Source organism: Leptopilina boulardi, unplaced genomic scaffold (assembly GCF_019393585.1).
Source record: "Leptopilina boulardi isolate dan_hultmark-lab unplaced genomic scaffold, ZJU_Lbou_2.1 LbouV2_233, whole genome shotgun sequence".
Lineage (NCBI taxonomy): Eukaryota > Metazoa > Arthropoda > Insecta > Hymenoptera > Figitidae > Leptopilina > Leptopilina boulardi.
Window position 1 is genome coordinate 201,801 of NW_026137789.1, and position 13,376 is coordinate 215,176.

Consider the following 13,376-nt stretch of genomic DNA (forward strand, 5'->3'; position numbering starts at 1 on the left):
TCCGTAAACTAAGAAAAATTCCATTGAGAAGACAAAAATTTAAAGTTGGAGATAGAGTTCGAGTCAGCAAACATAAAAACATCTTTGAAAAAGGATACACCCCCAACTGGACAACGGAAATATTTACTATAGATCAAGTTAAACGAACAAAACCAGTTACATACAAACTTACAGATTATGAAAATCACCCAATCGAAGGTGGTTTCTATGAAGAAGAACTATTAAAAGTGAAATATCCAGATGTTTACCTCGTCGAGAAAGTCCTTAAAAGCCGTGGCAATAATGTATATGTAAAATGGCTTGGATTTGACAACTCACACAATAGTTGGATAAAAAAATCTGATATGTAATATATATAAAAATAGTTAAAATAAAGTTTAAAATAGTTAAAATAAAGTTAAATATAGTTAAAAAAAAAAAGTTAAAAATAGTTAAAATAAAGTTAAATATAGTTAAAAAAAGTTAAACATAGTTAAAAAAAATTTAAAAATAGTTAAAATAAAGTTAAAAATAGTTAAAGAAAAGTAAAAAAAAGTTAAAGAAAAGTTAAAAGTAGTTTAAAAAAAAGTTAAAAATAGATAAAAATAGTTAAAATAAAGTTAAAATAAAGTTAAATATAGTTAAAAAATGTTAAAAATAGTTAAAATAAAGTTAAAAAAAGTTAAAAATAGTTAAAAAAAAGTTTAAAAAAGTTAAAAATAGTTAAAATAAAGTTAAATATAGTTTAAAAAAAGTTAAAAATAGTTAAAGATAAGTTAAAAATAGTTAAAGATAAGTTAAAAATAGTTAAAGATAAGTTAATAATAGTTAAAGATAAGTTAAAAATAGTTAAAGATAAGTTAAAAATAGTTAAAGATAAGTTAAAAATGTTACTAGATTAAGGTTCTAATAAATAAACATAATATAAAATGTACAGTATCTTTTATTAAAACACCTTTATCTCCCCAAATCATCATCATCATTTATTTACAATTCCATAGCTTCATCATTAATTTGTCTAATTTTACAATGTCCCCATGCTAGGGTAGCGGTACTATTGGATAACAGAAATCTTTTATCGTCGTAAGGACTTAAAGCTATTTTTGTTTGTTTTAATGTTTGAACATTGTGAAGTTTCGATCTGATAAAATATTGAATTCGCGATTGCATTTTAATATTTCGTAAACAATATGTGTAGTCATCAAAGGTAATAGTTTTCTTTACAACCGCAGATTTCACACCTTTTGCTTTTTTAATAAAATCTTGATCTTCCACTCGCACACTGTACATTTTGCTCCGCAAGCCAACAAATTCAGTAACAATTTTTCCACAGCATTCATCCTTCATCAGACCTAAAACTTTTTTGTTGGCTTGCGGAATACCGTAAATATTATTTGCTGGATAATCGGAAGTATCAAATTTGTGGATATCGACATTCATATCTGCATAAATATCAGGACATTTAATTTCGTAAATCAGTCTGTCAGTGTCGGTGTACAATAGTTTTAAATTCTTTATATCATACTTTTTCAACATATAATCATAATGGAAATCGAAGATTAACGTTTTCGAAACATCCAACACAGACAGACCAATATAAAGTGGTTTGTTCATTAAAACCTCCATTTTCCTAAGTTCCACAGCCACCAAGTTTTCATTAAAGATGGTTCTGCTGTGGAAGTTAGGTTTGGAGATGAGGGCTTCAGCTCCATATCTACCCTCCCACTTTGTCACAAGTTTAATGTCAACATGTTTTCGCACGTTCTCCATTGTTTTGCCAAATACTGCGTTGTTCATTAATTTTAACAAGTTTTTCTAAAATTCATTACTGGCATTTGTTCTCCGCATGGTATTAAAGTCTATGTAACTTTTCAACCATGTGGATTGTTCGAATTTTAGTACGCGATGGATTTTAACTAATATAAGACCGTTGGCAATAGCTTGTTTTAAGGCACGATAATAGAGAACGTGCTTTCTTTTAGGTAGGAGGGTAGTTAGGAGCTTCTGCTCTTTTGACCCTAGTGGCTTCGAGCGTTCTGGACAAAATGGAAAATCGCTATGTTTATCATGAAGATGATCTGGATAATCCAAATCAACTTCCAAGATATAACCAATTGGACCATCATCAGGAACATTAAAGTCAAAATCATTATTTACATTTTCTTCTTCCCACTTGAAACCACCATAGGGCAGCGACTGAACCATAGCCCAGCCATACAAATTGTTTGCGTCAAAGTACACGATGTAAGATGTCTCCTCACTTTCATTGAAATTCTCCATGTAAGGATTGTTAGCTTTCGCGTACCGATTTGTGCACTGACTAATCCCACCTCTTATCCCACGTTCGATAAACATGACCATATCAATGTCTGTGAGGAGTTCCAAACTTATATTCGTGTACTTTAACATGGCATCCCATGTCAGTCCAGGTGTTGTATAGTAATGTGCTGCATCAAGGCCATATGCTAATAAACACTCATTTCTAAAATTTTCAAAGATATCCGCGAGTAACAATATATCGGTTTGCATGTACAAATACACATAATCACCTAAATTTTTACAATTAAATTCACTCCATACTTTCTGCGCATGTGCATAATCTTCATCTGAAACATACGAATCGTTTAGAGTGCTGTAAAATTTTTCTTTCGGGGGTAACTGAGTTTCATCGAGTTTTTCCCTTGAATCAATGTACTCATAGGGAAAAACTCCTTTTCGCGTTAACAATTGAACTTTGTCATCACTGTAATTGGAAAATACGGAATTTACAATTTTGTATTCGTCAAGATAGGATGCTAACTTGTCCAATGACGATGCCATAAACTTGAAAGAATCAATAAAACGAAATTTTAGATAACTACCTTTAACATTTTTAGTAAAGCTAATATACTTTTCTTTATTTATGGGAAGCAGATTAACATTACCTTCAAATTCGGTAGCAATTGCATCAATAATAAAATGAGCATCATAACCACTGAGGTTATGAAAAACGACAGGTATGATTTGCGATTCATGGTAATTAATGTTACAATCTTGATGTGCGGGTCCGCGATACTTCCCTGTTAGATGACAATGGTCTCTAACTTTTACATCCCCGTACGCGATTTTCTTTTTACAAATATGACAAGTACTATCATATCGAAAACCTAATAACTGCTGTGGACTTAATGTTTCCATAGGAACTGGATTTTTAAATCTGGAATCTAAATCATCAGCCAAGTTCTTTAATTCTTTAGAGAACCATTTAGCTGGATTTTCATCATCTCTGGGTGATGCTTTGTACACAGACAAAGAGTCATCGAAACTACATTTTAAATAGTAGCCAATGCTAAGTGTTTTACGATTTTGGAAGACTTCAGTATTGGTTTCTTTCACAATCAGCATAAATAATAAAGGGCACACGCTCCTTATTTTGAAAATTTTTAAACTCAACTGTATTTTGACCTTTTTTGGGTAATTTGATTCTTGTGTTGTTCATTTTTCTACAATTCTCCTCATGTTCAGTAAGCTTTTCTTGATTAAGGAAATAATGTAAGCAGCGATCACAAATGTATTTCTTATTTTTCTGCCTTGATAAGTCTGAACTGACAAGTCTAGATAAATCCTTTATCCAGACGTAATGATAGTTAAAAGAGATGAGAGGTATTTCATTTTCATCATCATCATCATCATCTTCACTTAGATTTTCATCTATATAATGATCTTCAATTCGAAGAAGATTGACGTGATTTATCTTCTTTTGAGATGAAAGATGAAGAGGTGAAACTGTAAACTTTTCATCTCTTTTAACAAGACCATACAAGTTGACGGAAATATTGTTCAAAGCTTCGAATTTAAAAATATCATTAAGGGAGACAGGGAACTTAATTCCAGTAAAATTCAATTCACCTTCATAAGACTTGTACTTTGAAACTCGTTCAGCGTTCTTTTCAACTGGGTGCAAAGAAGATAATATTGCCCATTTGAAACACTGATTATCAAAATTTTTAACATTAATGCAAGCATGTTTTCGATTGATAGCAGATGGCAAATTGATATAAGAACTTGCACGCATAGGGTTGTACTTGTTAATGTTAACCTCCAACCTTTCAATAGAATTAAGTTTCCAATCAGATTCTTTCTGTTGGAATTCTTCAATTCTTTTTAAGGTAACTTGTTTAACATTAACATTGTACCACTCATCTATGGGGTTGTCGATAAAATTGCTTCTGTTTTCGCAATAAAAGTTTTCAATTCAGACTTTTCTATACCGTTGACTGAATCTTTAATAAACTTCGCGCCCAATACAGTATAAACTTTTATCGGACCATACCTATTTAAAGCTTTTTGAATATTCACTTGAAATAAACAAAAGGCATGGTCAAGGAATTCATTAATATCCATGTAATCTAAATTCATTACAGCACTAGTTTGTAATCTACCGTCAAACGCTTCATCAAAATCCACCCATGTCATTCTCTCATTCGCTACTTGCACACCCGCACCGCGTTTCATTACAGCATCAAAATGGCAACGAAAGTATTCCAATTTCTGGCTTAAATTTAAACATCTAGATCTTTGAGATGAAGAGAAATCTGACCTATGCAAAAATTTTCTAAAAATATTCTTATATCTTTGACACTTATTTTGCCATTCGAATGCAGTAATGCATTTTTCATCGCCAGTCATCGACATTGTAGCGATGAGCTGACGTTCTGCGATTTTAATAAAGTTGTCAGATTCCTGACATACTTCATTGTACTCGTCAGTGTCAATACGTTGACGAGAATTCTTCGGAGATTTGCACTTTGGCATCTTAGAAGCTAAATCTAAAAACCTGAAAATAAGCTGAAAAAAGTACACCTAAAAATAAGAAAAAACCTTAAAAAACAACAACAAAAATCCTGAAATAAAAAACCCTGAAATAGAAAAAAACCACCACCAACTTAAACCTAATAAAAAAAATAGAACACAAAAAAATAAACAAACACCTATAATAAAGAAAAAAAAATTATATCCAAAAACGAAATAAAAAAAATCTCTGAAAAATAACTCTGAAATGAAACTCTGAAAACTACAGAAAACCTGGAAGTAGACTGCTGCACCTTACAAGATGCAACTGAGGCTCGTAGCTCGCGCTCCGCAACTTATACACCAGTCCCCACTACTCAACAGTCGCGCGCAACACTCCATCCCTCTACGACGCGCCCCACCAGTACACAGTCGCGCGCATCTCTCCTACCACAATAGAGTGAACGCACTCACTTTAAATTTCCCACCAAGGGGGTTTGAATTGGTCGGTAAATGAAAAAAGGCGCAATCTCGTGGAGGCAGCCGGAAATAAACTCAGTCGGTAAAACAGAACACACCGACCAAGACACTTTAAAATTTGAAATAAAAATTTAAATATCCCACCATGGGGGTTTGAATTCGACGGTGGCGCCATCTAGCAGTGGCAGCCGGTACCAAGCTCGGTCGGTAAAGAAGAACACCAAGACACTTTAAATTAAACTTTTAAAAATTCAAATTTCCCGCCAAGGGGGGTTGAATTGGCCGGTGGCGGTCGGAACTAACTCGGTCGGTAAAGTAGAACACCAAGCCACTTTGAATTTGGGCTTGTTATCGACCTCGGTCGGTAAGTGAGCCAGAACCCGTGTAGATCAACTACTTCCCTTAATCAAGGGATTGGCATCAAATTTGTAATTTGTGGCTATTTTCTACAATTATAATATAAAATGTGGTCCTTATTGAAAATTTGACAAAAAATTAGGTATTTCAAAATTATCCACGAAAACCGTGAAATTCGAATAAAAAACGTATTAGGATAAAAAACCAATAATATGACAATTTTCCTGATATATTTCCTTGAAATCTATGAGACATAGCGATATAAAAAGAAGCGGTTTAAAAATAAAGAAAAAAAACAGAAATTCGAAAATTCCGACAAAATTTAAGAATTTTGTTGTTAATATAATAGAAAGAAAGATTCGGTATTTCCAAATTGTCCACGAAAACCGTGCAATTCGAATAAAAAATGTATTAGAATAAAAAAAACCAGTTTTATGACGATTTTTCTGATAGATTTCTTTGAAATCTATGAGACATAGCGATATAAAATGAAACGGTTAAAAAATAGAGAATAAAATCAAAAATTCAAAACAATGCAATACACTTAGGACAAACTAAAAAATATATTCCCAAAAGATGGCATCCCTTAATCATGGGATTGGCATCAAATTTGTAATTTGTGGCTATTTTCTACAATTATAAAATAAAATGTGGTCCTTATTAAAAATTTGACAAAGAATTAGGTATTTCAAAATTATCCACGAAATCCGTGAAATTCGAATAAAAAACGTATTAGGATAAAAAAAACCACTTTTATGACGATTTTTCTTATAGATTTCTTTGAAATCTATGAGACATAGCGATATAAAATGAAACGGTTAAAAAATAGAGAATAAAATCAAAAATTCAAAAAAATGCAATACACTTAAGACAAACTAAAAAATATATTCCCAAAAGATTACATCCCTTAATCATGGGATTGGCATCAAATTTGTAATTTGTGGCTATTTTCTACAATTATAAAATAAAATGTGGTCCTTATTGAAAATTTGACAGAAAAATTCGGTATTTCGAAATTGTCCACGAAAACCGTGAAATTTCAATAAAAAACGTATTAGGAAAAAACCAGTATTATGACGATTTTTCTGATAGTTTTCCATGAAATCTACAAGACATAGAGATATAAAATGAAGCGGTTAAAAAATAAAGAAAAAAAAACAAAAAATTGAAAATTCCGACAAAAATTTCGGAATTACGATTTTATTATAATAGAAAGAAAGATTCGGTATTTCGAAATTGTCCACGAAAACCGTAAAATTAGAATAGAAAACGTATTAGAATAAAAAAAAAGTATTATGACGATTTTTTCGATAGTTTTCCTGCACAATTATGAGACATAGCGATATAAAAAGAAACGGTTAAAAAATAGAGAAAAAAATCAAAAATTCGAAAAAATGCAATACATTTAAGACAAACTATAAAATATATTCCCAAAAGATGACATCCCTTAATCAAGGGATTGGCATCAAATTTGTAATTTGTTGCTATTTTCTACAATTTTAAAAGAAAATGTGGTCATTATTGAAAATTTGAAAAAAAAATTCGGTATTTCGAAATTGTCCACGAAAACTGAAATTTGAATAATAAACGTATTAGGATAAATAACCATTATTATGACGATTTTTCTGATAGATTTCTATGTAATCTATAAGACATAGCGATATAAAAAGAAACAGTTAAAAAATTGAGAATAAAAATCAAAATTTCGAAAATTCCGACAAAATTTCGGAATTATGATTGTAATATAATAGAAAAAAAGATTCGGTATTTCGAAATTGTCCACGAAAACCGTGAAAATCGAATAAAAAACGTATTAGGATAAAAAACCAGTATTATGACGATTTTTCGGATAGATTTCCTAGAAATCTATGAGACATTGCGATATAAAAAGAAACGGTTAAAAAATAGAGAAAAAAATCAAAAATTCGAAAAAAATGCAATACATTTAAGACAAACTATAAAATATATTCCCAAAAGATGACATCCCTTAATCAAGGGATTGGCATCAAATTTGTAATTTGTTGCTATTTTCTACAATTTTAAAATAAAATGTGGTCATTATTGAAAATTTGAAAAAAAAATTCGGTATTTCGAAATTGTCCACGAAAACTGTGAAATTTGAATAAAAAACGTATTAGGATAAATAACCAGTATTATGACGATTTTTCTGATAGATTTCTATGTAATCTATAAGACATAGCGATATAAAAAGAAACGGTTAAAAAATAGAGAAAAAAAAACAAAAATTCGAAAATTTGGACAAAATTTCGGAATTATTATTTTAATATAATAGAAGATAATGAACTATTAATGTGTTACATCCCGAGCGAAAGGCGAAGTTGAAGTTAATTTTAATTAATAAAATCAATTTTTTAATTTTTGGAGGAATGGTAGGCTGATTAAGTCAAGTTGGTAAAGCTTGATCATTTATTTTTATGTTAGAACGTTTGTTTCTCTCAATCCTACGGGGGTCGTCTTTTAATTTATTTTACTATTAAATAATTGTCTTGACTTATAGTTGTTAATTTAAATATGAATTTAGGTATATGAGAATCTCAGTGAAGAATTTTATTGATATAAATGTTGTATAATTTATTAATATAAATGAATTAAATGAAAATGTTACAATAATTTTTTATGTTAAAAGATGTTGTTACAAGAATATTAAAGAATATTAATATTATTAAAAAATTTTAAATATAGTACTTACAATTACCTCTGTTCAGAGGGCAGAAACAAATATAAATTGACAAGTTGGCACTTGTCCTTGACGCTGTGAGTTTTTACAACTCCTAAAAAGGAACGGTTGAGACTTCCTCACAGTTTTTTAGTTCGTAAACTCCGAAATGCACACACGTCACGTTTGCAAAATCGTTAAATTGGGAATACACTAATACGTCGATTAACAATAAAATTTAATAAATGACAAGGTTACAAATCTGGCGATGATGATTACTTGCTCTAATACCAAACAACGAGTAAACATATACTGTTCCAGATGCAAGAGTTACAGTTGTAATAATTTTAAAGTAACCGACGGGTCAAACTCACGTTGGTAATTTCATGTTATGAAACGAACTATGAAATGATTCCGGAGCAAATGACAATGCATTTGCATGGGTTTTTATACTAGAAAATCATCCTTAGTGGGAGTAAATAAGTTCAAAGATCACCCCATCTCCAAGCTTGACTCTTAGACCTTTCATAGAATTAAGACAATTCTCAAAACTTAGATGGACACTAAATAATTGTAATTGCATTTTATATAATATTGCAAAAAAACTAGTATAGATAGTTTTCGCTCTTGTTGAACAACCACACGCGATTCCTCAGCATAGCCCTTCTGTAGCAGGAGGTCACCTTCGGTGATGCATCTACGCGCCATATCTATACTCACATATCCATGCCTGTACGCACTATATTTAGATTTGGTTCAACTTCACTTTGCCTAATTTTGATAGTATTTACAAGCGATTGCAAAGTTTGTAACGATAGAGTGTCGTAGTATATTCGCCCGGCGAAAAGAGAGAAAGTAGACAGAGTAACTAGTACTGTCACTCTCTTTCCCTCCACTCAGTGTCACCTGGCTGGCAGTGATATACCTTTCGTCTCGCACCTTTTTCCTCAGTCGTCTTCCGACTCGCCTAGAAGTGCTTCTCTGGCGAACTAAAAGCGATTCACTCCAGGCCACCTAATGCTCAGTAGAGGTTCGTCTCTCTGAAAACGAAAGCCTTTCTGTTTTCCTAGGAGCAGTACTCCAGTCTGTATGTGCTTCTGCAGATGGGTAACTCCCATCTATCTTGTTTTCATGGACTCTGTAGGAGCTTCTTCGAGATACCGTCATCCTCGTGACCACTCTGTAGGTGCGTCTGCGAGAGGATGCGAGTATGACATCACTATCTTGATAACGAGAGTACCGTCCGTTTCTAGAAGTTCCTAGTTCACGACAAGCAAGAGTATCTGGTACATACCTGATCCTATAAACAATTGACTACCTCCTAGTTTTCCTGTAGTAAATTACCTATGATTGCGTACCCTAGTTATTGTTTGCCGTGATATAGCTTAAATATCCATCTAGATAATTTATTCGGGTGAACGCGACCTCGTCATCGTGAAGATACCTACGTAGTATGAGACAGTGAAAGGCCCTTGCCATTCGAGTAGAGGGCGTTGCGATCAATCGAGAGAACAGCCATTGTTAACCGCGACACTAGTTAAACTCAGTTTTTTATGTCTTAATGTTTTAGATTCATTCTTTATCTTTTGCATTATGTAGATTCTTCTGTTCATTTATTATTTTATGTTATATAGGGATTGCAATCCCGCATGGTTTTCAATCCAGCGGGATTTTTGCGGGACTGAAAAACAATCCCCCTGGATCCCGCGGGATCCAGCAACATTTTTGGTCAATAAGACTTTCGACGACCATTTTTTAAAAATTTTTCCTCAAAATTGAAAAACCTTCCATACGTGGTCACTGTTTTCTCCGTACGCATATAATTTTTGTGAATAAAAATTAAAGTATTACAGAAACAAGCAATATCTTTAGAATAAAGCTTGTTTATAACAAAATAATTTGGCAAATATTCTGCTTTTTAATGAGATTCATTTGTAAAATGATGAATGAAACATGAGTGTTTATATAGAAAATAATATTTATTAAGATAAATAAAGTTAAATAAAATAAAGAACCTAGTTACACGAGTAGTTACATGTCTACTTTTTGGCTTTGTATTATTTGTGTAGTAACTTTATTATTAAAGACATTGTCTCTTCATATATTTAAAACAAAATTAAATATAATATTAACAGTCAAATCCTTTGACAAAAAAAGATAATAATAAGATTAAAAGATAATAATAACTGTCTTATACGTTTTGTTGAAAATATGACTTCAATAAACAGATTGTATTAATTGTTTCATCACCTAGTCTACTTCTCAATGAGCTACAAATGTATCCTGCAGCAGAAAATGCTCTTTCCGCTTCTACACTTGTTGGTGGTATAGTTTTTAAATGATTATAAATGATAGACAGGTATTTGCCTTTTAAACCATCACTTTCATAACTAGACATTTCTTTTTTTAATATTTTTTCAAACTCTACAGCATGCTTAATCTTTCCTTGATAAAGAGCATTTTTGTCATCTTGTAGTAACATTTCCAGTTCTTCTTGTATCGATAAATTTTTACGCATAATATCCTGATTATTTTCATTTTCAGAACATTCAGAATCTTCAGTACTATCGTTTTTATTATTGTTTTTAATAACTCTTTGTAAAAGTTTTTTCATCTCTCGGCGTAAAACAGTATTTTTCGGCAACGAAAATATAGGATCAAACTTCTGTAACTCTTCCTCATATTTTTTTGAATTTTGCAAATACATCATCATTCCTGACAAATCAGTACGGCGTTCTTGTAATCTTTGGCGGACGGCAGTAGATAAGTCACGGCTTAAAGCACTTTGTTGTTTATCCAACTTTTCTAATATAAAACAAAAAGTTGTATCTGCGGTTAAAAGTGTCGAATCTCTCCTACATAATACTTCAACTCCCAACTTAAGAGGCTGTAAGCTCAAATTTAAATCATTAATTTTGAACCATTCATCATCAGTAAATTGTATTTCAGATGCTATATCTATCAACGCCTTTTTGATGCATACTTTAAGATCGTAGAAACGTTCCAGCATATTAAGTAAACTATTCCAGCGCGTCTTGCAGTCCAAAATCAAAGTTAAGTCTTTTCCGTGCTCTTCGCGTACATATTTCTGCAAATACATATCGTTTTTCGTTGGTGACTTTCTAAAAATCTTCACAACTTTCCGCACTTTCTTAATGAGATCGTTATAGTCGGAAATTAAATCCACGCGTGGTTGATCCAACATAACAGTTAAGCCTTGCATTTCGTATGTTTTCTCACTTTCCTCGTTGTCATAATCTTCAAACTCTGTAACCAATCTGATGCATTCTTCTGCCGTACATGAACCATGAATTCGAATCAAGCCAAGATTAAAATGAGTTTCAATATGATGAACGTTTAAGTTTAAATATCTTCGATTTTTATGTGACGTCCATTCATCAAAAGTTAAAGAAAATCTTTGATCTCGTTCTTTTAGATTTTGAAACTTTTTTATCATGTCACTTTTTACAGAATTCGAAAATTTCGTCACCATTTCTCTTATCGTATTAGCAGATTTCGGAAGCTGAAAAGAACTCTTCGCAAATAAGTTTCTTAAATCTTGAGACGTACAGAAACAATTGAAAGTTAAACCATCTTTAGCTATCATTCGAGATACCATTTTTTCCATAGAATATTCTTTTTCTAAATATTCATCAATTGTTTTGGCTCTTTTTTTGGTATTACATTTATATCCCTATCGCAGTTATTGTCATTTTTCGATGTCGACATCTCAAGTTGTTGTGGCTCCAACGATTGGAAAGTTTTTGAATTCAAATCAATACAATGTTTAGTTTTTAAATTTGTTTTTAAACCTTTCGTCGATCGTTGACTGATTTTTAAAACGTTGCTACATAACATACATTTTGCATTTTCACCACTATCTGCTTTTGTAAAATAGTTCCAAAGAGTTTTTTTAACCTCACCATTTTTTCAATGCCTATCTTTATCGACATAATTATTTACTCTATTTCTTCCTGTAAAATACGTCAATGTTAAATATTAAACAAAACTTAACACAATAAAATCGTTAATGAATATTAGTAAAACGAAATTTGATTTTATATTAAAAGAGAGGTATTAAAAAACTAACCTTAAATTTATGAAAACAAACAAATAATCATTTGAAAAATATTAAGGCCAGGCTCCTCCAAAAACCGTGTTTTTTTCAAACAAATTTTATTTATATTACAAAAAATATTTATAAATCAAAGTTTTTATAAATTAAAAGACTTATATAAGTACTACTTGAAAAAAAAATTTTTTTCTTATTTTTTCAAAATGGCGGCTCCTAAAATCGCTGCCGAAACGCGTCCTTCGTGTTGGTGGGTGACAGGATAACTCAAAAACGAATCACCTGAAAGCAAAAATCAAAACGGTTTCTTAATCTGTATCACATTGGCTATGGTGTAAACTACAACCAAAAATATTCATTGTTATTTACAAAAGTTATAAACAATTAAAAGTGAAAAAAAGGGTAAAAAACTTAAAAAGTCTGACATTTTGTTTTTTTTTGGTGAAAATATTTTATTGTAGTTCACACCATAGCCAATGTGATACAGATTAAGAAACCGTTTTGATTTTTGCTTTCAGATGATTCGTTTTTGAGTTATCCTGTAACCCACCAACACGAAGGACGCGTTTCGGCAGCGATTTTAGGAGCCGCCATTTTGAAAAAATAAGAAAAAAAATTTTTTTCAAGTAGTACTTTTATAAGTCTTTTAATTTATAAAAACTTTGATTTATAAATATTTTTTGTAATATAAATAAAATTTGTTTGAAAAAAACACGGTTTTTGGAGGAGCCTGGCCTTAAATCTGAATCGAGAATACGTAACATTCGTTGGAAGGTATATAACTTCCTTTTTCTTCAGAAAAAGTAAATCAATTATATATAATAAATAAATAATATATGGGTAAATTGAAACTGAAATCTATTTGTTTACACGTTGACAGTTGACACTGAGTAAGTAGTTATTGGTTCGATCAATCGAGATTCGAGATATGTGGGCAAATTGATGGTGCAGTAGAATCAGAGATAGACAGGGTTGTGCAGTGACGCGTCACTCAAGGTAACATACGTGCAAATACGTAACATACGTATAATTTTCAAAAAT

General features: G+C 31.4%; 1 protein-coding gene across 1 annotated transcript; it reads right to left on the reverse strand.

Moving 5' to 3' along the window:
- Positions 1 to 1,794: 1,794 nt before the first annotated feature.
- On the reverse strand, positions 1,795 to 8,971 carry LOC127280280 (uncharacterized). Its single transcript, XM_051303187.1, has 4 exons — positions 8,870 to 8,971; positions 4,292 to 4,821; positions 3,569 to 4,187; positions 1,795 to 3,423 (listed from the first exon to the last, which is right to left on the reverse strand). The coding sequence occupies exons 1-4, from the start codon at positions 8,969 to 8,971 to the stop codon at positions 1,795 to 1,797; spliced, it is 2,880 nt and encodes a 959-aa protein (XP_051159144.1).
- Positions 8,972 to 13,376: the final 4,405 nt, after the last annotated feature.